General features: G+C 44.3%; 1 protein-coding gene across 1 annotated transcript in view; it reads right to left on the bottom strand.

Annotated features, from left to right (window-relative positions):
• Nucleotides 1-19,014: 19,014 nt before the first annotated feature.
• LOC136619895 (speedy protein 1-A-like) overlaps nucleotides 19,015-26,127 on the bottom strand; it is a 29,472-nt gene continuing 22,359 nt past the window's right edge. The window contains exons 2-7 of the mRNA XM_066594621.1: nucleotides 22,778-22,840; nucleotides 21,953-22,101; nucleotides 20,435-20,493; nucleotides 19,916-19,998; nucleotides 19,639-19,807; nucleotides 19,015-19,552 (exon numbers count right to left, since the gene is read on the bottom strand). Of these exons, the coding sequence (XP_066450718.1) occupies nucleotides 19,352-19,552; nucleotides 19,639-19,807; nucleotides 19,916-19,998; nucleotides 20,435-20,493; nucleotides 21,953-22,101; nucleotides 22,778-22,836 (720 nt within the window). The 5' untranslated portion in view covers nucleotides 22,837-22,840 and the 3' untranslated portion in view covers nucleotides 19,015-19,351. The remainder of the gene's footprint in view (nucleotides 19,553-19,638; nucleotides 19,808-19,915; nucleotides 19,999-20,434; nucleotides 20,494-21,952; nucleotides 22,102-22,777; nucleotides 22,841-26,127) is intronic.

The following is a 26,127-nucleotide window of genomic DNA, read 5'->3' on the forward strand; positions in this document are numbered from 1 at the left end:
GATGATAATCCGCGTGTCAATCGAAATCACAAGTTTTGCAAATCGCTATAAGAGTAAAGGGAGCCGGTCTATTCTCTATAAAGAGCAATCGCTGACTGGCACCAACTGACGTTTTCCTTTGCGGTTTGAATCCAAATCCTGCGATTCTATTGGCTGCTGCTGGTGGCATGTACCATGATGGTTCAGACCACAGGTGATGTAAGGGGAAGCTGCACTCTTACCATCTCACCTTACATGGTCACAAATTTGTTTTTTGGATGGTCCATATTTGTCACTAAGTGTCCATGGATGGTGCCAGGCCAGCAGTATTAAAGGGATGGCTCTGACATGGCAGGTTCACTTTCTCATATAACATCTCTCCCTCCATGCAGTTACTTCTAAGTACCTTGGGGCTTTGTGATACTTACAGTCAGGGTGCTTTAACCCCTTCAGTGCCGGGTTTCTTACCACCCTGTCAGACCCGCCAGGGCAGGTTCTTTAAATGGGCCAATCATTTAATTTCAACTAATTTTCCAGTTGCGTTCCAAGAGCCATAACTTTTTCATTTTTCCATTGACACAGCCATATGAGGGCTTGTTTTTTGCGGGACAAGTTGTCTTTTTTAATGGCATCATTTTGGGGTATATATCATGTATTGCATAACTTAAAAAAAAATTTGTAGAGAGATTGGGGGAAAAAGAAAGAAATTCAGAAATTCTGCCATTTGTTTTTTGGATTTCATTTTTAGGCGTTCAGCGTGCAGAATAAATAGTGTGATAACATTATTCTCTGAGTCAGAGCGATTCCGGTGATACCAAGTTTATACAGTTGTTTTATGTTTTGCTATTTTTGTACATTTAAAACCTTTTTTTTTCTTCAAGGTTTGTGTTGTGTCGCCACATTCAGCCGTACTAATTTTATTTTCCCATTGTCAGACCACTAGAAGGCCTTGTATTTTGCGGGATGAACTCTAGTCTTCATTTATCTAATTTTTGGGAACATGTAAAATTTTGCTCACTTTTTCTAGGGGCAAGATTAACAAAATCTGTAAATCTGGCATGTTTTTTTTAATTTTCACTGCATTCTCTGAGCAGTATAAATAATATATCAAAGCAATTCTACAGGCCAGTAGGATTATGCTCATACCAAATCGTAATAGTTTTTTTCATTTTTGCTACTTTTTTACACTTTAAAAAAATAGTTTTTTTTTTACGCTGCAGACCCCTAGCATTTTAATTTTTTCTATCAACAAAGCTAAGTAAGGGTTTTTATTTTGCGGGATGAATTGAACTTTTTTTTTAGAACCATCTGTTGATTTTATATATGCCCTAACATAAAAACATGAATCATACAGTGACAATATAGTATGCAGCAAAGTACACATATTGGTACCAAACATGCTGACTGATGGATTCTACAAGTCCAATTAGGTACATTAACCCCTTAATGACACGGCCTATTTTGGCGTTGAGGACCAAGCGATTTTTTGGTATTTTTCCATCTCCATTTTTCAAAAGCCATAACTTTTTTATTTTTCCGTGGACGCAGCCGTATAAGGGCTTGTTTTTTGCATGGCGATCTGTAGGTTTTATCGGTGCCACTTTTGGGTACATAGACAATATCGTAAAATTTTTTATTTATTTTTTTTTAATGATAACAGGGAGAGAAAACACATCAATTCTGCCATAGATTTTTTTTTTTTTACAGCGTTAATCATGCAGCATAAATGACACACACAATTTTTTCTGCGGGTCGGTACGGTTACAACGATACCAAAATTGTTATATTTTTTTTAGGTTTTTACACTTTTTTGCAATAAAACCCCCTTTTTTTTGGAAATCTTTTTTTTTCTCTATAGCTGCATTCAAAGTCCTGCAACTTTTTTATTTTTCTATGTACGGAGCTCTTTAAGGGCTTATTTTTTGTGAGACGAGCTGTAGTTTTTATTGGTACCATTTTGGGAAATGTACGGCTTTTTTGATCACTTTTATTGCATTTTTTGTAAGGCAGAATGCTAAAAATTAGCATTTTGCCTCTGTTTTTTAGCGTTTTTTTTACGCTTTTTGTCGTACAAAATAAAAAGCGTATTCAACTTTTTGTACACGTCGTTATGGACGCGTCAATATCCAATATGTGGGGTTTTAGTTTTTTTCCCCTTTTTTTATGCTAATATTATAAAAAGCATAAAAAAGGGTTTTTTTTTACATTTTTTTTAACATTTTTCTTTTTTTTTACACTTTTCTTTTCTTTTTTTTATACTATTTGAGTCCCTCTGAGGGACTTACATCACTGTGCCTATGATCGCTGTCATAAGGCATGGCAGAGCTACTGCTCTCCCACGCCTTATCGCTTGTACAGCAATTATAGGCACAGGCAATACAGGACGCCAGTGTCTGGCGTCCTGTTGCCATGGTGACAGGCCGGGCTCTCGCGATGACATCGCGAGAGCCGGCCGGAGACACAGAGGGATCGCGATCCCTCTGTGAACTCTTTCCCTGCCGCGATCTACTTAGATCGCAGCAGGGAAGGGGTTAACAGCGGCGGGCGCATCTCCGATGTCCCCCCGCTGTTGGAGCGGGACGCCGGCTGTGACTGACAGCCGGCTCCCGCTGCGGGATATCGCGGGATCATATGTGATCCCGCGCTATCCCCAGGACGTAACGGTACGTCCTGTTGCGGGAAGTACCAGGCTCCCGGGACGTACCAGTACGTCCTGGAGCGGGAAGGGGTTAATACAAGTTGCGATACGGACAGGTATGGAGGCTCTAGTACCCTGCTGTACCACCTCTAGCTTGGATACAAGATGTGATACGAAGGGGATGGAGGCTCTAGTACCCTGTTGTACCGCCTCTAGCTTGGATACAAGATGTGATACAGGCAGGCATGGAGGCTCTAGTACCCTGTTGTACCACCTCTAGCTTTGATACAAGATGTGATACAGTGGGCATGAAGGCTCTAGTACCCTGTTGTATAACCTCTAGCTTGAATAAAAGATGTGATACAGTGGGCATAAAGGCTCAAGTACCCTGTTGTACCACCTCTAGCTTGGATACAAGATGTGATACAGGCAGGCATGGAGGCTCTAGTACCCTGTTGTACCACCTCTAGCTTTGATATAAGATGTGATACAGTGGGCATGAAGGCTCTAGTACCCTGTTGTATAACCTCTAGCTTGAATACAAGATGTGATACAGTGGGCATAAAGGCTCAAGTACCCTGTTGTACCCCCTGTAGCTTGGATGCAAAATGTGATACGGCGCACATGGAGGCTCTAGTATCCTGTTGCACCACCTCTGGCTTGGATACAAGATATGATACAGTGGGCATGGAGGCTCTAGTACCCTGTTGTATCGCCTGTAGCTTGGATACAAGATGTGATACGGGGGTGGGGGGGCATGGAGGCTCTAGTACTCTGTTGTAGTGCCTCTATCCTGGACACAAGAAGTGATACAGTGGGCATGGAGGCTCTAGTACCCTATTGTACCACTTCTAGCTTGGATACAAGATGTGATATGGGGGGCATGGATGCTCTAGTACCCTGTTGTACCACCTCTAGCTTGGATACAAGATGTGATACGAAGGGCATGGAGGCTCTAGTACCCTGTTGTTCCACCTTTACCTTGGATACAAGAAGTGATACGGTTGGGCATGGAGGCATACAGATTCTGTATGGTATACTGCAACATGTCACTCCTCATTCGCTGTAACTAAGCTGTAACTAAGCCTCTCCGGTCGGAGAGGAAGCCAAAGCAGAACAGGGAGGAGCAGGGAGGCAGATGTATGGCACGGATTGGAGTCGAATGATGATGTCACCATCCTGCTGACACAGTGTATGGTGGCCATGTCTGCGTGCCCTGCTGATCCCCTCACACAGAGAGTGAAGCAGCACACTATCTCTGGTATAAATTATACATCTCCCTGTATGCTGTATATAATTGCACACTTTATGCACAATTAAGAAACGCATCAAAAACACATGCGTTTTTTTTATAGTTTATGCAGTTTCTTAAAAACATACGTGGTCTTTGAATACTGCATGCAGTTTTTTCATGTGTTTTTCTTAAAACATGAACACACCCTACGTATACTCTCACACGTGTTCAGAAGACGCAGCTCGAAATTGTGGCATTTTTACCGCATTTTAAAGCTGAGTTTTTGCACACATGGCACAGCGTTTGACAGCGCTATTTAATGCACCCCATCATTGTAATAGGTAAGGAGGTACACTAAAATGTGAAAACGCAAAAATAAAACCGACAGCTCTCGAAAAACGCAACATTAAAGACACCATGTTGAAGTGCAGGTCTGAGTAACCCCATTAAAATCAATGACAGTGATGTACCGCGGTTAGTACAGCGCTCGGGATGCTGCGCTAATAGCGGTAAAGACTGGTGTGTGAGAGCGGCCTAAGGGGCTACAAACAAATATTCATGTAGTGTAGGAAAAAATGAGTCTAGATATGGGTACGGGGGGAGGAAGGAGGGGGAGCCGAGCTGAACTTTTGCACCTAGGCACCCCTGTTTCAGACTAACATACATAACAACCAGTTCTGAGTGAAGGGATACCAGCTTCCTTATGCAGAGGAACTCATATATATATGCAGCAGACCAGTGGAGATTGGCTGGCTGGAGAAAACCACACCCAGCCAGTACAATTATTCCACACCTGTGAAGGTGTATTCCTGGAAACCCGTAGAACCACAGGTCCCAGCATGCACACCCTGAGAGAAAGCCTATCTTAGAGGCACCCTTATTCAAAAAATCATGCAAGTCATACAGAATTGGAGTAACATAGACCAAGAGCTTAAACAAATTAATTGAAACAGAATCCATGTTCATGGATCATAGTATGCCCGCAACATTAGTTAAATGGAAGGAAGGCCAGGAGGCATTGTATAATTACACTTTGGAAACTGCAGTCAATAATCTAAACTTTATGGCGCAAGTGTACTATGAAGGGGGGCGGGGGCTGGCCATATGCTAGCAATCGTAGAGGAGCTCTACTTATATCACAGGCCTGAAAAATACCCAGGGCTCTATAGTTCTGAAAATGGACTCAATCAGGGAGACATTGTACCCCTTCAATGCCTCTCTGTACTCCTCCACGCTACAACAGACTCGGGAACACCTGTCAACTATAACGGGACCCTGTGTGTCACGAGAGCATTGTGAATTTCTGGACGCTCCGCTAAGTCTGGAGGAACTCCAGGAGGCAGTGGCACCCTACAAAATAATAACGCTCCAGGTGTTGTTGGTTTGTCTGGGGAGATATGCAAGAAATTTGGAGAACTGTTGCTCCCACTCCTACTAGAACGTAGATGTGAGCTATTCCCATCCATCAAAGTAGAGAATTGGGACATGCTGGTGCTATCCATAGCTTTCTATTTACATCCCTATTAGGATGTGATATTAGGGACTGCAAGTCACCCATTTCCTTACTGGACAAACGGACAGACCCAACAATTCTATGCCATTTGCCAGAGCAGATAAATCTGATAAAAGAAGCCTGTATGGTCTTAAGGTCCATAAGGAGGACCAGAACAGGAAGCCTTAAGGTCCATAAGGAGGACGAGAACAGGAAGCCTTAAGGTGCATAAGGGGGCTCGGAACAGGTATAGTAACTTGGGAACGTAATTGCCACGATACAGCCAAAACAGGAAAGTTGCAAATTCTGTGGCTATCCATGTCGTATAATGAAATAATGATGCCATGCATTGCAATGAACATATAAAAGTTTATTATTACTAGCTGATATACCCGGCTTCGCCCGAATTAATTTGGTACTGGTGTTTATCTGGTGTTCACACAAAAAATCTTATGAAGTCGTGGTTACTTTAGAGATACCGGGAAAAAAATATGTTCACCATTTTGCATGGTTCTTTGCGTTACCCAGGAAACACCATGTGGAGGTAACCATGCGACGTTTCCTTTATATAAAATCACATCAGGAAGTGAGAGAATTAGATTAAGTACATAAAATTTGGACGCTAATTCTTTGGTGCTTAGAATTGAATAATTGAGTTGGAACCCATTAACTTTTCCAATTTATGACATAATCAATGCCTGCGCCAAATTTCAAGTTTCTATGACAATGGGAAGTGAAAGAATTACATTCCGTACGTAAAATTTGGACGCTAATTGTTTTGCGCATAGAATTGAATAATCGAGTTGGGACCCATTAGCTTTTCATATTTATGACACAATCAATGCCCGTGCCAAATCTCAAGTTTCTATTACACCAAGAAGTGAGAGAATTAGATTTCGTACGTAAAATTTGGACAATAATTTTTTTGCGCTTAGAATTGAATAATCGAATTGGGACCCATTAACTTTTCCAATTTATGACATAATAAATGCCCGTGCTAAATCTCAAGTTTCTATTACACCAAGAAGTGAGAGAATTAGATTCCGTACGTAAAATTTGGACGCTAATTGTTTTGCACTTAGAATTGAATAATCGAGTTGGGACCCATTAGCATTCTCCTATTTATGACATAATCAATGCCTGTGCAAAATTTCACGCTTCTATGACACCGGGAAGTGAGAGAATTAGATTCCGTACGTAAAATTTGGACGCAAATTCTTTTGCGGTTAGAATTGAACAATCGAGTTGGGATCCATTAGCTTTTCATATTTATGACACAATCAATGCCCGTGCCAAATCTCAAGTTTCTATTACACCAAGAGGTGAGAGAATTAGATTTTGTACGTAAAATGTGGACGCTAATTCTTTTGCACTTAGAATTGAACAATCGAGTTGGGACACATTAATTTTTCCTATTCATGATATAATTATTGCTTGTGCGAAATTTAAAGTTTTTATGACATCGGGAAGTGAGAGAATTAGATTATGTACGTAAAATTTAAACGCTAATTCTTTTGCGCATAGAATAGAATAATCGAGTTAGGGCCCATTAATTTTCCTATTTATGACATAATAATCAATGCTCGTGCCAAATTTCAAGTGAGAGAATTAGATGACGTACGTAAAATTTGGACGCTAATTCTTTTGCGCATAGAATTGAATAATCGAGTTGGGACCCATTAACTTTTTCTATTTATGACATAATCAATGCTTGCGCCAAATTGCGAGTTTCTATGACATCGGGAAGTGAGAGAATTAGATTCCATACGTAAAATTTGGATGCTAATTCTTTTGCGCTTAGAATTAAACAATTGAGTTGTGACCCATTAACTTTTCCTATTTATGACATAATCAATGCCCGTTCCAAATTTCACGTTTCTATGACAAGGGAAAGTGAGAGAATTACATTCCGTACGTAAAATTTGGATGCTAATTCTTTTGCGCTTAGAATTAAACAATCGAGTTGGGACCCATTAACGTTTCCTATTTATGACATAATCAATGCTTGTGCCAAATTTCGAGTTTCTATGACACCGGGAAGTGAGAGAATTAGATTCCGTACGTAAAATTTGGACGCTAATTCTTTTGTGCTTAGAATTAAACAATCGAGTTGGGACCCATTAGCTGTTCCAGTTATGACATAATCAATACCCGTTCCAAATTTCACGTTTCTATGACAAGGGAAAGTGAGAGAATTACATTCCGTACGTAAAATATGGACACTAATTCTTTTGCGCTTAGAATTGAACAATCGAGTTGGGACATTCACAGTAAAGAGCCTTCAATATCTACACGTCTCTGTGTAAATCAGCCACAGTTCTCAGTGCTATACAGTGGGGTAATTTGTTTTGGCCCTGCTCTATCCTTAATCTGACATGATGAGGAGTAGGGGTAAGGGCCGAGGACGTGGACGTGGCCACGGGCATCCAAGTGAGGGTGTGGGCGCAGGCCGAGGTCCTGGGCGGGGTGCATCACAGCCGGCTGCTGAGGGATTAGGAGAGCGCCAAGTGCCTCCACTCCCCAGCTTCCTATCACAATTTGCGGGTCCGCATGGTAGACATTTATTACAAGAAGAACAGTGCAAGCAGGTCCTGTCATGGATGGCAGATAATGCGTCCAGCAATGTATCAAACCCCCAGTCTTCTACACAGTCCACTACTCTCGGCCTAGGGGTTGCACCTCTGAATCCTCTGGCTGCTCCTCCTTCCTCCCAGCCTCGTCACTCCAAGAAAATGACAGATTCTGAGCAGTCAGACGCCCAGAAACTGTTCTCACGTCCCTGCCCAGAGTGGGAAAAAACTGTTTCTCTCTCACCTGAGGAGTTTGTCGTGACCGATGCCCAACCTTTGGAAAGTTCCCAGAGTCCGGGTGATGAGGCAACTGTCTCAAGAGCTTTTTGTGGATGAGGATGATGAGACACAGTTGTCTTTCAGTGAGGTAGTAGTAAGGGCTGTAAGTCCGAGGGAGGAGCGCACAGAGGATTTGGAGGAAGAGCTGCTGGACGATGAGGTGACTGACCCCACCTGGCTTGCTAAGCCTACTGAAGACAGGGCTTCAGAGGGGGAGGCAAATACAGTAGCAGGACAGGCTGGAAAAGGCAGTGCGGTGGCAAGGGGGAGAGGCAGAGCCAGAGCAAAGAATCCCTCAACTGTTTCCCACAGCACCCCCTTGCGGAAAGCCTCCGTGCAGAGGGCTAGATGTTCAAAGGTGTGTTTGTTTTTTAGTGAGAGCGCGGATGACCGACGAACAGTGGTGTGCAACCTGTGCCGCACCAAGATCAGCCGGGGAGCCACCACTACCAGCCTGACCACCACCAGCATGCGCAGGCATATGATGGCCAAGCACCCCACAAGGTGGGGCGAAGGCCATTCACTGCCTCCGGGTCACACCACTGCCTCTTCCTCTGTGCCACAACCTGTGCCACAGATCCAATCCCCCTCCCAGGACGCAGGCACAAGCATCTCCCGGCCTGCACCCACACCCTCACCTCCACAGTCCTCCACGGCCTCTAGCAATGTCTCCCAGCGCAGCGTTCAGCTGTCGCTAACACAAGCATTGGAGCGAAAGCACAAATATGCCGCCACCCACCCGCATGCACAAGCTTTAAACGTGCACATTGCCAAATTAATCAGCCTGGAGATGCTGCTGTACAGGCTTGTGGAAATAGAGGCTTTCAAAAACATGATGGCGGCAGCGGTCCCATGCTACTCAGTCCCCAGTTGCTACTATTTTTCCCCGTGTTCCGTCCTGCCCTACACCAGCACGTCTCCCGCAACATTACCCGTGCCCTCAACAATGCAGTTACTGGGAAGGTCCACTTAACCACGGACACGTGGACAAGTACCACTATATCTCCATGACGGCACATTGGGTGAACTTGGTGAAGGCTGTGACCGAGTCAGAGCCTGGGACCGCTCACATGCTACCCACACCAAGAATAGCGGGTCCTACCTTGGTGCTGGTATCTGCGGCGTATTATGCCTCCTCCTCCAAACCCCCCCTCCTCCTCCTCCGCCACCTCCACCTCTCAATTACGAAGTGTGAGCACGTTGCCAGCAGTCGGTAGCACGTGGCGCGGCAGCACAGGGGTGGGCAAGCGTCAGCAAGCCATGTTTAAACTAATCAGCTTAGGTGACAAGTGGCACACGACCTCCGACCTCTGGCTTTCACCAGTGAGCCTCCAACTGGGCATGGTCGTGTGTGACAACGGCCGTAACCTGGTGGTGGCTCTGCAGCTTGGCAGCCTCACACACGTGCCCTGCCTGGTGCACGTCTTTAATCTGGTGGTTCAGCGGTTTCTTATAAAATACCCCCACTTGTCTGACCTGCTCAGCAAGGTGCACTGCATGTGCGCACATTTCCGCAAGTCGACCACGGATGCTGCCACCCTCAAGACACTGCAACGTCGGTTTCAGCTGCCAGAGCACTGACTGCTCTGCGATGTGCCAATGAGCTGGTATTCTACACTGCACATGTTGGCCAGGCTATATGAGCAGCGTAGAGCAATTGTGGAATACCAGCTGCAACATGGGCGGCGGAGTGGTAGTCAGCCTCTGCAGTTCTTTACAGAGGAGTGGGCATGGATGGCCGACATCTGCCAGGTCCTCAGAAACTTTGAGGATACTACCCAAATGGTGAGCAGCGATGCGGCCATCATTAGCGTTACCATCCTGCTGCTTTGCCTACTGAGAAGTTCGCTGCTTAGCATAAAGGCCGACGTTTTGCAGTTAGAAGAGGAGACGGGGGATGACAGACCACCCTCACGTCTATATCTCAGCCGGTTTTGGAGGAGGACGAGGAGAAGGAGGGGGAGGAGGAGGTGGAAGAGACTGCTGGCCACACTGCAGAGAGTACCCATGCTGCTTGCGTCTCATCTGTTCAGCGTGTATGGGCTGAAGAGGAGCATCCTCCTCCTAGTGAGGACAGCGATGTGTTGCGTACTGGGACTCTGGCACACATGGCTGACTTCATGTTAGGCTGCCTTTCCCATGACCCACGCGTTAGACGCATTCTAGCCAACACGGATTACTGGGTGTACACCCTTCTAGACCCACGGTATAAGGAGAACCTTTCCACTCTCATTCCCGAAGAGGAAAGGAGTATGAGAGTGATGCAATACCACAGGGCCCTGGTGGAAAAAGTGATGCTAAAGTTCCCATCTGACAGCGCTCGCGGTAGAAGATGCAGTTCAGAGGGCCAACTAGCAGGGGAGGTGTGGGAATCAGGCAGCATGTCCAGCGCAGGCAGGGGAATACTCTCCAAGGCCTTTGCCAGTTTTATGACTCCCCAGCAAGACTGTGTCGCCACTCCACAGTCAAGACTGAGTCAGAGGGAGAACTGTAAAAAAATGGTGTGGGAGTACATAGCTGACCGTACCACCGTCCTCCGTGATGCCTCTGCTCCATACAACTATTGGGTGTCAAAGCTTCACACGTAGCATGAACCTGCGCTGTACGCCCAGGAGGTGCTGGCCTGCCCTGTCGCTAGCCTCTTGTTAGAGAGGGTGTTTAGTGCAGCTTGGGGGATCATGACGGATAAGCGTACCAGCCTGTCAACTCACAGCGTCGACATGCTTACCCTCATAAAGATGAACAAAGGCTGGATTTCTCCAGACTTCTCTTCTCCACCGCTGGAAAGAAGCGGAGCCTAAAGAATCTTTTCGCTGCAACAGGAGAAAAATCCATCCTCTATTACCCCAAAAAAGGGGAGAATTAGCTTTGTCTAACCCTCTCGGATATTACTCCTCCTACTACTACTAAAACAGCATGTCATCACGCTGAACTGCCAATTTCTATGCGGCTCAAAATGCTCTGTTTAAAAGTTTTATCAGTTTTTAAAGTTTTAAAAGTTCAACTTAAACCAATTTTTGTGGAGGTCTGCCTCCCGGCTCTGTTACAAATGAACCAATAACGAGCTGCTTCTTCAAAATATGTTTGTGGGTTTCACCTGCCCTCGGTGTTCAGCAATTTTTCACGGGTACATGTGTACTCTTGGTACACTAATTTTTCAGGCCATTGCCAATACTGTTGCTACAGAAATGTTACAGGGGTCCGCCTATACTGTTGCTACAGAAATGTTACTGGGGTCCGCCTATACTTTTGCTACAGAAATGTTACTGGGGTCCGCCTATGCTCTTGCTACAGAAATGTTACTGGTGTTCGACTATACTTTTGCTACAGAAATATTACTGGGATCCGCCTATACTCTTGCTACAGAAATGTTACTGGGGTCCGCCTATGCTCTTGCTACAGAAATGTTACTGGTGTTCGACTATACTTTTGCTACAGAAATATTACTGGGATCCGCCTATACTCTTGCTACAGAAATGTTACTGGGGTTCGCCTATACTCTTGCTACAGAAATGTTACTGGGGTCCGCCTATATTTTTGCTACAGAAATGTTACTGGGGTCCGCCTATGCTCTTGCTACAGAAATGTTACTGGTGTTCGACTATACTTTTGCTACAGAAATATTACTGGGATCCGCCTATACTCTTGCTACAGAAATGGTACTGGGGTTCGCCTATACTCTTGCTACAGAAATGTTACTGGGGTCCGCCTATGCTCTTGCTACAGAAATGTTACTGGTGTTCGACTATACTTTTGCTACAGAAATATTACTAGTGTTCGCCTATACTTTTGCTGCACAAATGTTACTGGGGTCCGCCTATACTCTTGCTACAGAAATGTTACAGGGGTCTGCTTATACTTTTGCTACAGAAATGTTACTGGGGTCCGCCTATACTTTTGCTGCAGAAATGTTACTGGGGTCGGCCTATACTCTTGCTACAGAAATGTTGCAGGGGTCCGCTTATACTTTTGCTACAGAAATGTTACTGGAGTTCGCCTATACTTTTGCTACAGAAGTGTTACAGGGGTCTGCCTATACTATTGCTACAGAAATATTATTGGGGTCCACCTATGCTGTGGGTGCGCAAAGACTTTCCATTGCGGTGTTTTACCTGTCTGGCACAAATACACTGACTGACTAGGGTAGAAATGTGGGCCGAGGTACTTGGCGGGGTGAATCTCTGCCATGTTTGGGCACTCTGTTTCCTCATGTGTAATACCATCTTTGAGTTCCTTGGCCTCGCCTATGCTGTGGGTGCACAAAGACTTTCCATCGCGGTGTTTTACCTGTCTGGCACAAATACACTGACTGACTAGGGTAGAAATGTGGGTCGAGCTACTTGGCAGGGTGAATCTCTGCCATGTTTGGGCACTCTGTTTACCTCATGTGTAATACCATCTTTCAGTTTCTTGGCCTCGCCTATGGTGTGGGTGCACAAAGACTTCCCATCGCGGTGTTTTACCTGTCTGGCACAAATACACTGATTGACTAGGGCAGAAATGTGGGCCCAGGCCGATGTCCTTGGCGGGGTGAAACTTTGCCATGTTTGGGCACTCTGATTTCTTCCTGTGTAATACCATCTTTGTGCACCGACAGCATAGGCAAGCCCAAGGAACTCAAAGACTTCCCATTGCGGTGTTGAGCTATCTGACACCTACACAGAATTAATAGTGTTGGGACATATGGATTTCCCATTGCTATGTAACTCACGGCACCTTGGGTCACACAAGGTGGAGGCTGGGACCGAGCCTGACCTTTGGCCTGCTCACGTGTTTCCCACACAGAGTATTGCTGCATTGTGGAGATGTGTAGAAGTGCTGGCACCTGAGTCCCCTTTATGCCCATGTTTGCAGCTCCTGACAATTTTGTCACGGAGGAGGCACGGGATTGGAATGATGATCGTACGTCAATTTATCATCAATTCTCAACAGCATTGTGGGCTATCACCCACACTTTCAAAGAGAGTTGCTGCCTGGCCCTGCCAACCCTCTGCAGTGTGTGTCTCCGGTTCCTCCTCATCGCAGACACACTTATAAATCAACATGAGGGTGGTGTGGCTATGAAGCGAGCGTGTGGCATGAGGGCATCTTACCGCTCACAGGGAAAATTTTGTGTGCGTTGTGGGCGCAGGATCGTGCGGGGGGTTGGACAGCAATGCCAGCATGTAACCCAGGAGAAGAGGCAGCGGTGTCACCCATAGGCAGTGATTGTCCTTAGTTGCAGGTAGTGTGTTGCTTAGCTAAGATGTGCCAGCGCATGTGCCTTGCTAATGAGGGTTTGTCCCAAGTAAATTGTTGGGGGGGTGACCGCCAGACTCTTGCCCCCATTTTGGCTTAATAGTGGGATCTGGGAGCCTCAGATGCAGCCATGCATGCTGCCCCTGCCCTTCCCTATCCGTTTCTGTGGTGTTTCCATAACTTTCTGATGTTTTCTGGTGTTTGACAAGTCATCACCTATGCGAAGCATCGGTCCCATACAAAAATGCTCGAGTCGCCCATTGATTTCAATGGGGTTCGTTACTCGAAACAAGCTCTCGAGCATTACGAAAAGTTCGACTTGAGCAACGAGCACCCGTGGGAATCCTTAAAACACAGCGGTAGAAATGAGCGAGCATACTCGCTAAGGCAAACTACTCGAGCGAGTATTGCCTTATTCGAGTACTTGCATGCTCGTCTCTAAAGATTCGGCTGCCGGCGTGGGTGAGTTGCCGTGGTGAGCAGGGGGGGGGGGGAGGGAAGAGAGATCTCCCCTCCGTTCCTCCCCGCTCTCCCCCACCGCTTCCCGCCCCCCGCCGGCAGCCGAATCTACACTCGAATAAGGCACTACTTACTCAAGTAGTTTGTCTTAGCGAGTATGCTCGCTCATTTCTACACAGGGGCCTAGGGGACTGATATCAATACTCTACACACATTTGCTGTCGGCAAGAATGGACCACGACCCATTATCAGTTTATAACAAATGGAAAATTAAAATTCCTACTCTGACAACAGGGGATTGGCAGGAAGCAATGGGATCACACCTGCTAGTATTACAGGCAGCTAATAACAAACTGATACAATTATACATTATATACCAAGTGTACCTTACACAGGTCCATCTGAGCAAAACGGGTAGAATTAATACATCATCCTGCCATAGATGCCACCAATTGAATGCCGATTTTTGGCACTTATTGTGGGAGTGTTCCTATGTAAATAATTTTTGGGAAGAGGTATTTACTTTTCTATCTGTGCTTCTGCCGATCCCTCTGGTCCTAGACCCCAAAATAGCAATATTTGGACTGATGGATGAGGAGGCGTGGACCCATCACGATAAGATATTCATCAGGGAGGTATTATTTTTGGCTAGAAATACGGTAGCTATGGGATGGACGGCTACGAGACCGCCCTCCGTCTCATTCTGGGTGAGGTTAGTTGATAATATAATCCCCTATGAAAAGGTGATTTATCAACACAGAGAATGCCCTGATAAATTTGAAAAAGTATGGGGTTTGTGGATAGGCTCACACAACACATTAGAAGTCGAATAAATATAATTTTGATAGCTTGTTGAAATGAGGAAGAAATTAATTTTTCTCCACTGCGATGCGATTCTAAAGTTAAAGTCTCGCATCACAGAGCGAGACAAACGCAGGCAGATATCCCAAAATCGCAGCAATATCGCTGCGACATCGCCAGTCTTTTCAATGGGGCCAGCAGTAGCAGTGCTAACCCCATTGAAAAGATATGGAGAATGCCGCTGACTTCTGCCACAGCTGCGACAGCTGTCACAGCTGTGGCAGGAGTTTCCTTCCCGCGGGGATGAAGGAACCCTCTGTCACAGCTGTGGCAGAAGTCAGCGGCATGCTATCCCATTGCTTTCAATGGGATCGGCACTGCTGCCGATCCCATTGAAAGCAGTGGTTTCCCACAAGCCCTGCAGAATGATTATCGGAGAAGGGCTTGAAATATAAGCCCTTCCCAGATAATCATAAAAAAGTGGTTAAAAAAAATAATAAAAAAGTTACTCACCTCTCCTGCTGTCAGCCGCGTCCTCCGGCTGACTCCCCGACACTGCTACTGAGCTCCTTCAGCAGACGGGGATTTAAAAATCCCCGCCTCCTGAAAGGGCTGTGCAGATTGGCTGAGGGCTCAGCCAATAGCAGCTACTGCTTAGCTATTGGCTGAGCGCTCAGCCAATGGCAGATAGCCCTTAGAAACCTTAGGGTTTCTGGAGATTTCAGAGAGTGGCAATGTAAACAGCTTTACACTAAGAGATGAGGGTGTTCATGGAGAATGAACCCAAGCAAGGCAAAATGGAGTAAAGCTGATCTGAGCATTGGGCTACTGTTGGAGGAGGGTTCTTTGGCTCTGATCAGAGAAAAGCCAACCAACATTATCAGGGACATTGGGAGAGGAAATCAGAAAGTTCATCTGCAACAACTCGTAAGTGAAGCTGGCCTCAGAAAGAAAAATCCTAGGTGTGCGCATCGATAGGGAAAGTCCATTATCAGGCCTTCAATAGGAGGAAGGACTAATAGTATGGGCATTGACCTTTGCATAAACCAGCTCAGTACCAACATGCTAGCAGAACCCTTCTTGACAGGCTGCATTTCACATCACAATACTGGGCGACCTAACATAGAACATATACTGTAGCTGTCACAGCGAGCCTGGCGGGTGGGCATGGGTCCAGGGTGGTGTTATGGCATCAGCCCTGGTCCAAGTGATTCACCAAGCCAGCACATGCTTAATGTTATTTGGCGCTGTACAATAAGGAGTTAACAGCTTCTTGCTGCTAATTATTTAATTTGTTGGCTGGGGTAATTGGCAGTCCAGTCAGCCAGTTAGTAACTGTTTGGCTAGTTAAAATGACTCATTGGAGCAGAAGGTGGCAGTTATACTTCTTGTTATACATCTGCTCAGTTTTTGTTTCTCTGTCCATTTGTTCTGGTCTGCTCCTTTCTTGTGTGTCCTAGCAGGTGTTTCCAGTGTGTTCCTGGATATATCCCTCTTGATCTATTCTTGGGGTTTGTCTTCCTGCCTTACTCCATCTAGGATCTTTTAGGGAAGCCTCAGGTTCCTGTTGTGGGGTTGCTCTTTTTGGGGCGGGTGCTCTGCTTGTTAGGCAGATGCAGTCATTTTTAGATCAGGGATAGATTGATTCTCCTATTTGTCAATTACTCTGGTATGTTTCCTGTTTCCCTGTCCCATGCTTTTCCTGGTGGTCTGTGGTGTAACATCCTTGTTGGAAGTGACAGTAGCATTTGCATCACCCATCAGAGGATCGCAAAATCAAAGCTGGTTTTCTCACGTCACTCATCTCGGGATATGTCAAGCCAAGAGGAAAGGTATGGAAGTCACAACGCAGTCACATAGGCCAGAGTCGATGCTGCAGCGTCACCCTGGACCCACATTCTGGCTACGTGTGCCAAGGTACAGGCAACATTGTAAAACTCTTCCCACTTCTACAACTGTGGAATGGTATTGTCAAATCAAAAACTTTCAAGTGCTATGAAACCTAAAGAGCACCACAGTAATGATACATAAAGACCCTCATACCTCGAGGAACATCCAGATTATGGAGTCATGTTGATTTATTCTTTCAAGCCATTATTGTCAAGCTTTTGAAATTTGCAACATGTCCTGCAGGAAAGCTGAGTGATAACATTTCTACTTTGCTTGCAAATAGCAGAATAATGGCCTAATTGACTACACTTAGTGCATCTTCTTTTAAGTATCAGGACATATTATTTCACTGTGTTCTTATGGACCAGGTGACGTAATGACTGTGGAAGCTGACCTTATTGTTGTTATCCTGGGCGTAACTAAAGGCTCAGGGGCCCTGATGCAAAACATGAGCTGGGCCCCCCTCTATCTGTATCTGTAGCCATACCCATACCTAAACCATGCTGCATAGAGACATAACTTGAAGCTTCTGGGCCCCAATGCAAAACCTGTAATAGGGCCCCCAACTCTAATGCTTTATTCATAGTACTGGGCTCCCTATATGGAGAAGAGAGGCCTTATGGGCCTCCTTAGGCTCCTGCGCCGGGGTGCAACCGCATCCCCTGCATCCTCTATAGTTACGCCCCTGGTTGTTATTCTGTCTGATCTATTATTCTGACATAAAGCGAAGTCCCAGCCTGTTTGGTTTACACATTGTTCATGCCTACTTAAGCATTCGTTTGTGCTTCCATGTCTTCACCCCAGCCATAATTTTATGTTTTTTATCCTGAGACCCATCTCTTGATGGTGGAACCGAGAAGACTGTTGCCACCGATTTATTAACACTTTTAGATACTGAATCTAAAAAGAGATTATTAACCCCTTAGTGATGCAACCTTTTTTTTTCCTTTTCATTTTTGGTTTCTCCTCTCCACTTTCAAAAAAAAATCCTAAGGGCTTATTCACATAAACACATTTGGTTTTTTAAAGCTTTTTGTTACATTATTTCTTGGAGACGGGGGTAACCAAAAATGTGTATTTTTTTCTTCTGATGACGTTGACCGTGCCGGATAAATAATGCATTACTTCTATAGATAAGACTTTTACAGACATAGTGATACCAAATAGTATTTTTTTTTACATTTTCTTACTTATAAATATTGGAAAAGGTTTTGTTTTAACTTTAAATATTCTTTATTTTTTCTACAATAATAAGCAGACTATTTTTCACTTCACATTTTTTTAATCCCCATAGGAAACTTGAATTTGCAATTGTTTGATTGCTTATATCATATACTGCACCATGAACATTAAAGGGGTTGTCCCGCGAAAGCAAGTGGGGGTATACACTTCTGTATGGCCATATTAATGCACCTTGTAATATACATCGTGCATTAAATATGAGCCATACAGAAGTTATTCACTTACCTGTTCCGTTGCTAGCGTCCTCGTTTCCATGGAGCCGTCTAATTTCAGCGTCTAATCGCCCGATTAGACGCGCTTGCGCAGTCCGGTCTTCTCCCTTCTGAATGGGGCCGCTCGTGCCGGAGGTAGCTCCGCCCCGTCACGTGTGCCGATTCCAGCCAATCAGGAGGCTGGAATCGGCAATGGAACGCACAGAGCCCACGGTGCACCATGGGAGAAGACCTGCGGTACACCGTGGGTGAAGATCCCGGCGGTCATATTACCAAGATAAGTAAGAAGTCGCCGGAGCGCGGGGATTCGGGTAAGTACTATACGTTTGTTTTTTTTTTACCCCTGCATCGGGTTTGTCTCGCGCCTGTATTCGTTAACTACGCTTCCAGCTGTATCTCCAGGTACATTCAGGGCTCCTGCACACTTGTGTTTTTCTTGCACGTTTTTTTCACGCGATATTGCTGCCTTATTTAACGTGAATGTCAGTGGGACTTCTAATGTTAAAAAACGCATCACACAAAAATCACAAAAACAAACTTGTGATGCGTTTTTAACATTAGAAAGTCCCATTGACATTCGCATTGAAAAAAACGCAGCGATATTACATGAAAAAAAACATACAGGAAAAAACACTGGTCTGCAGGGGCCCTTACTCTCATATGCTGGTGTTTTACACCATCTGCCCATCAGCGGCCATCCCTCACTCAGCACAGTGTGGACTCCACGGCCGGTCTTCCTCCTTCACCTGTGCAGCAGGTGCTGCACCGACCTTTGAGCTTGAACTATTCTGGCCTCTATATCTCACTTGGACCCACCTGACTCTGGGCACTGATCTTCCTAGCCCTCACCAGTCCCTACTAGCCCCCAGACTGCTTCCCAGCATGGGAATGCAGTCACACATGTTGCTAACACTGGTCTCTATTACATGGAAAATGACATTTTACTTTCACACACAATAAGAATAACTCGGACAAGTATAGTAAGTTAAATAATATGAAATTTATTATAAATATATTCTGGTTGTTACCTCCCATCACTCACGGAGAGGGTACAGCAACACGCAGGACAGGAAAAACCCCCAGTGGAGGAAACCTGTAGGGAAACCATGGCTGCTGTACTGCCCTTCCTCCGGGCATACTAAGGGAGGGTAACACTATAAGATGTGTGCAAGACACAAGAACAGTGATTGTGTGTGCATATGTACCTATATGAGTATGTGCCATGAATGCGTGAAACGGGGTCTGTGTGACTATAAAGAGAATATAGATAGTCTTCATCCGACACACCTTCTGGATCTTCTTGCTGCTCCGTAGTGGTCATTCATCTTGATCTTCAAACTTACCCCTTGCATGGAGTGAGAGATGCATGGTCCTACAAAGCATGCATGGTGGAAGGCTGCTCCATGGGCCGTAGGTGTTGACCTGCTGAACATTCCTCCTCAACATGGGAAAGGCGCGGCTGTGATGGATGGGCCTCTCTCTTCTCCATGCCCAGTGAAGAGGATCTACTGCCATGACCTAGAATTAAGCAATACATGGATAACATTATTATCACCGCAGAACCTTCATCACAGACTGAAGTGCTTTGTATCATTTGTACTAACCTGCTCACAGGTGTCCCGGTCCACCAAAGCTCTGAATCCAATCCGGAGGAGCAACAGGTTGCGATCATGAAGGATTTGTTGTCTCTTCTTCATCCAGGTGTATCCGAAGGCCCACTGGTAGATCTCGTGACGAAAGCCGACTTCCTCTTCCATCTGGTTGGCTAAGAATCTAGTAAAAAAAAAGTTAAACAAAATGACGAACTGCTACTTATTTCATTATTCATTTTATATCTTTTCATCAGCATGTATACACAAAACTGTTATAAAAGAAACTCACAGAGCTGCAAAGAAGTTCTTATGATATTCCTCGGTCTGCAGTCCGGCTCTGATGAAATAAACGAAGACCATCGCCAGGAGATACTAGTGGGATGAGAAGGACAGTTAGAACTTTTTAGTGCCACCTGTTTTTCGTATTGAAGAGCCTTTCTGTATCCTGTCTACCTCCATAAATGTGTTACTGATTCAGATTGTGGACCCATTGGATCAACCAACCAGCCTGGCCTAGACCTGTCCTGGTGTGGTTAGCAGCTGACTCCTGCAGTAAGAGTGACTGCTACCAGGAAATGAGAGTCTGACCCTTGGTTGCAAAGGGAATGGGAAGACCCCTACCTACAAGCAAGGCGATCGCCCCTATAAGGGCAGCCCTGCACTGGAACCTCAGGTCTATCCCCGATGGGGTATTGAATGCAGTGACTGGCAGCAGACAGACATGCACGCAGATGCAGAAAGGACAGGGGCAAACCATAAAACAGGAATGAGAATTGACGGAAAACAAACGTACTCAAACTCATATTACCTTGTCGGAAATCCTCATACAGCTGTCTAAGGTAAGAAATGTCCGGATGTTTGGGTCGTCTAGGAAGACAGGACAAATATCAATATTATGGGAAAATGGAATCCACTGGCTGAACGGATCCATTTTATGAAAGAACCAACAAATGGACCTCATTGAATATAATGGGGTCTGTTCAGTTTCTGTCTGTCTCTAGAATATATCTATGCAGTGTTACCTCGGGATGCGAGTGCCTCAGCTTGCGAGTTTTTTGACTTGCGAGCAGGCTCTCTCCCAAATTTGTGCTCTGATTTAAGAGCGAAAACTTGGGTTAAGATGTCTAATACTCATAAGGTAAATTCAAAAATAGAAAAAAGCTGCTTGTGTGAGACAATCTAGACCTTTATTAATTTAGTGCATGTGTGTCAGAGCCAAACTGAAGGACGCGTTTCGGCCCGAAATGGACCTTGGTCAGCTAACTTTTACAATAGGCATAACTTCCTTAAAAACCATGTGCAATAAAAAACATAGAAAAACAGCTGACATATAACTCTCACTGCGCCAATGTATTATGACTAAGATGTTATACAATATGGTGCAGTATAAATCACCTGGGGGGTAGGAACAAAGGGGATATCAAATACAGAAATACATATAAATAGCTGTAATAATGGTTACTCAAATTGTAATAAATTTATGATTATATAACACCATCAGAAACCAATGCATAATGATAACAATTAATAATTAAATCAGGATAAAAAGGTTAGATATAAGATTGAATATATGATCTCATGTCATTGAAAAATCAGCATAATAAAATATCTATATGATATAGCTGAAAAATAAAATTATCACAATATGGAAAAGAATATATAAAAGCTAATAGTAAAAAAAATATATATATATATATATATATATATATATATATATATATATTTCCCTTCCTTTCTCTCTATATTCCCCCTATATTCAATAAATATACAGGAGATCTGATTCATAATTTAAGCCCTTTGGAAATCTGGTATTTAATGTTAATATCCCGAATGCCTCTCGTTTGAATACCTGTTCTTGATTTACAAGATAATGATGTCATTGAATGGCTGTGATTGGTTAACACAGCGCCAGATTTCATAGGCTGATGCAGTGCTGAGTTAACCAATCAAAGCATTAGCTTGCTGGAGAAAGGGGATTGAAGCCCCACATCCAGAAAGCAATGCTCTGTTGGCGTGGAAGAGGACGCGTCAGCCTGCAGCAGCGCCGCAGACCATTGCGGATTGCCGGCGGTAGGTATGTATTGATTTGTTTTTACTTGTAGTTAGTTTCCCCATTGAAATGAATTGGAATGCCATCAATGTGGAACCCATTAATGGCGCTTCAAATCATTTCAATGGGGAAAAGTGCTTTGACATACATGTTTTTAGGCTTAAGAGCTTCGTCCTGGAACGGATTAAACTGGTATGTCAAGGCACTACTGTATATGATGGTGTTCTGTAGACCTTATCCAACACTAGAAGCATTGGAAGGAGTAATGTGTTTTACCAAGCACTCTGAAGAATACGGCCATCTCCTCCTGCTGTAGGGAACGGTCCTCCTTCCTCCTCTTCTGTGGGCGCTCTTGAACCTCTTCGTCGCACGGACTGCGCTCTCTCTTCCTCGTCCGGCCGCTGTCTTCTCCTCTTCCTGGGAAGCTGAAAGAGGAGGAAATATTATCATGAAGATGTAGGGCTGCGGCTCCTCCTGAAGATTTATATACATTTATCATACTAGAGGCCGACACTATATGATACTGAATCCCCATTCCTCTGCCCAGTAAGGCGGCCTTTCCACGTTTTTTTAATGCTGCGATATCGCTGTGTTTTTTTTAATACGAATGTCAATGGGATTTTTTTATGTTAAAAACGCATCGCACAAAAACCGCAAGTTTGTACTTTGTGATTTTCATGCATTTTTAACATTAAAAAAGTCCCATTGAGATTCACATAAAAAAAATGCAGCGTTAACGCAGCGCTAAAAAGACGGAAGTGGAAAGGCGCCCTAACTTACACTAAAGGTATTATACATTTCACTACATGGGGATCATTACGGGGCTAAAACTGAAATAACGATGAATTAGTGTCTATTCTATCATGCTGACTCTTGTATGGCGTCCCTAATCCTTACCGGGGGAAGAGGAACGGGAATATTCTGTAAGGACAAACACTTCAAAGGGAGGGAGTGGGAAAAAATGAAAAACACAGAAATACATTTTTCTGCTCTTGGAGTGCCCCCCCCCCCCCCCCCCCCAAAAAAAACTAAAAAATTAAAAATAGGCACTGGCCCTCTGCCGTCTGCTGCCCTGACACTGTAATAAACTTCCTAGCTTACCTGGATCCCACGTCGTCTCTCCCAAACAGGTATCGCAGGAACTTGATGATGGCGTCCATAATCCTTAACAGCGGAAATGAAAATAAATTATTCTGTTAGCACCAACTATTCAGAGATAAAAGGGCAGATTTATGAAACTGTCTGAAAAAAAATCTGTCTTAGTTGCCCCTAGCAACCAACCAAAGATCAGCTTCCATCTTACCATAGCAGAATACACAATGAAAGCTGCTCTGTGATTGGTTGCTAGGGGCAACTAAGACAGTCTTTCTTCTAGACAGTTTCCTAAATCTGCCCCTACATGTCCACCATAACTGCAGTGTGGGTCCCTATAGGCCCTGCCATTGCATTAGTATATGTCCTGTCCCTCCCTGTATAATAACTGACCACCATAATAAACTTCACAGCTATATTCATGCAGTCACCCAAATATCTTCAGATTGACTCAGAACTATATAAAAACCTACATATTTATTCATTATTACCTAAATACCTTCATATTTATCATTCAGCCCCAAATCTCTATTATTATTCATAATCCCCTAAAACTGCCCATATTTATACATTTTAGTTCCCCCATCTTCTGGTTAATCATATGGATCATTTACAGTTTCCCACTAAGGGCTCCCACCCACTAGCGTTTTTTTACTGCGAAATTTGCAGCGTTTTTTTTTTTCTGCAGGGGTCTTTGGGCTATGGGAGTTGTAAAGCTAAAATCGCGATTGCGCAAAATTTTAACAATACAAGTCCCATAGACCCCCTGTAGAAAAAAAAAACGTGCGAATTTCGCAGTGAAAAAAAACGCTAGTGGGTGGGAGCCCTAACACAGGTGGACAAACTCTCACTACTACAAATACATAAAGCAGTGATAACATTTGTCACATTTTGACCTCTTATCTTTCTTGGCTGTCGGTTGGTGGTAAATCCTCCTTCTTGGTGATGATAAATCCTCCTTCTTGCTGATGATAAATCCTCCTTCTTGCTGATGATAATCCGCGTCTCAATCGAAAACACAAGTTTTGCAAATCGCTATAAGAGTAAAGGGAGCCGGTCTATTCTCTATAAAGAGCAATCGCTGACTGGCACCAACTGACGTTTTCCTTTGCGGTTTGAATCCAAATCCTGCGATTCTATTGGCTGCTGCTGGTGGCATGTACCATGATGGTTCAGACCACAGGTGATGTAAGGGGAAGCTGCACTCTTACCATCTCACCTTACATGGTCACAAATTTGTTTTTTGGATGGTCCATATTTGTCACTAAGTGTCTATGGATGGTGCCAGGCCAGCAGTATTAAAGGGATGGCTCTGACATGGCAGGTTCACTTTCTCATATAACATCTCTCCCTCCATGCAGTTACTTCTAAGGACCTTGGGGCTTTGTGATACTTACAGTCAGGGTGCTTTAACCCCTTCAGTGCCGGGTTTCTTACCACCCTGTAAGACCCGCCAGGGCAGGTTCTTTAAATGGGCCAATCATTTAATTTCAACTAATTTTCCAGTCACGTTCCAAGAGCCATAATGTTTTCATTTTTCCATTGACACGGCCATATGAGGGCTTGTTTTTTCTGGGACAAGTTGTTTTTTTTAATGGTATCATTTTTCGGTATATATAGTGTATTGCATAACTTTTGTGAAAAATTTGTAGGGAGATTGGGGAAAAAAAAAGAAATTCTGCCATTTGTTTTTGGATTTCATTTTTAGGCGTTCAGCGTGCAGAATAAATAGTGTGATAACATTATTCTCTGAGTCAGAGCGATTCCGGCGATACCAAGTTTATACAGTTGTTTTATGTTTTGCTATTTTTGTACATTTAAAACCTTTTTTTTTCTTCAAGGTTTGTGTTGTGTCGCCACATTCAGCCGTACTAATTTTATTTTCCCATTGTCAGACCACTAGAAGGCCTTGTATTTTGCGGGATGAACTCTAGTCTTCATTTATCTAATTTTTGGGAACATGTAAAATTTTGATCACTTTTTCTAGGGGCAAGATTAACAAAATCAGTAAATCTGGCATGTTTTTTTAATTTTCACTGCATTCTCTGAGCAGTATAAATAATATATCAAAGCAATTCTACAGGCCAGTACGATTATGCCAATACCAAATCGTAATAGTTTTTTTCATTTTTGCTACTTTTTTACACTTTAAAAAAATAGTTTTTTTTTTACGCTGCAGACCCCTAGCATTTTAATTTTTTCTATTAACAAAGCTAAGTAAGGGTTTTTATTTTGCGGGATGAATTGAACTTTTTTTTTAGAACCATCTGTTGATTTTATATATGCCCTAACATAAAAACATGTATCGTACAGTGACAATATAGTATGCAGCAAAGTACACATATTGGTACCAAACATGCTGACTGATGGATTCTACAAGTCCAATTAGGTACATTAATACAAGTTGCGATACGGACAGGTATGGAGGCTCTAGTACCCTGCTGTACCACCTCTAGCTTGGATACAAGATGTGATACGAAGGGCATGGAGTCTCTAGTACCCTGTTGTACCGCCTCTAGCTTGGATACAAGATGTGATACAGGCAGGCATGGAGGCTCTAGTACTCTGTTGTACCACCTCTAGCTTTGATACAAGATGTGATACAGTGGGCATGAAGGCTCTAGTACCCTGTTGTATAGCCTCTAGCTTGAATACAAGATGTGATACAGTGGGCATAAAGGCTCAAGTACCCTGTTGTACCGCCTCTAGCTTGGATACAAGATATGATATGGGCGGGCACGGAGGCTCTAGTACCCTGTTGTACCCCCTGTAGCTTGGATGCAAAATGTGATACGGGGGTGGGGGGGCATGGAGGCTCTAGTACTCTGTTGTAGTGCCTCTATCCTGGACACAAGAAGTGATACAGTGGGCATGGAGGCTCTAGTACCCTATTGTACCACTTCTAGCTTGGATACAAGATGTGATATGGGGGCATGGATGCTCTAGTACCCTGTTGTACCACCTCTAGCTTGGATACAAGATGTGATACGAAGGGCATGGAGGCTCTAGTACCCTGCTGTTCCACCTTTAGCTTGGATACAAGAAGTGATACGGGTAGGCATGGAGGCTCTATTACCCTGTTGTACCACCTCTAGCTTGGATACAAGATGTGATACGAAGGGCATGGAGGCTCTATTACCCTGATGTTCCACCTTTACCTTGGATACAAGAAGTGATACGGTTGGGCATGGAGGCATACAGATTCTGTATGGTATACTGCAACATGTCACTCCTCATTCGCTGTAACTAAGCCTCTCCGCTCGGAGAGGAAGCCAAAGCAGAACAGGGAGGAGCAGGGAGGCAGATGTATGGCACGGATTGGAGTCGAATGATGATGTCACCATCCTGCTGACACAGTG

The sequence above is a fragment of the Eleutherodactylus coqui genome, chromosome 3 (genome assembly GCF_035609145.1).
Source record: "Eleutherodactylus coqui strain aEleCoq1 chromosome 3, aEleCoq1.hap1, whole genome shotgun sequence".
Classification (NCBI taxonomy): domain Eukaryota; kingdom Metazoa; phylum Chordata; class Amphibia; order Anura; family Eleutherodactylidae; genus Eleutherodactylus; species Eleutherodactylus coqui.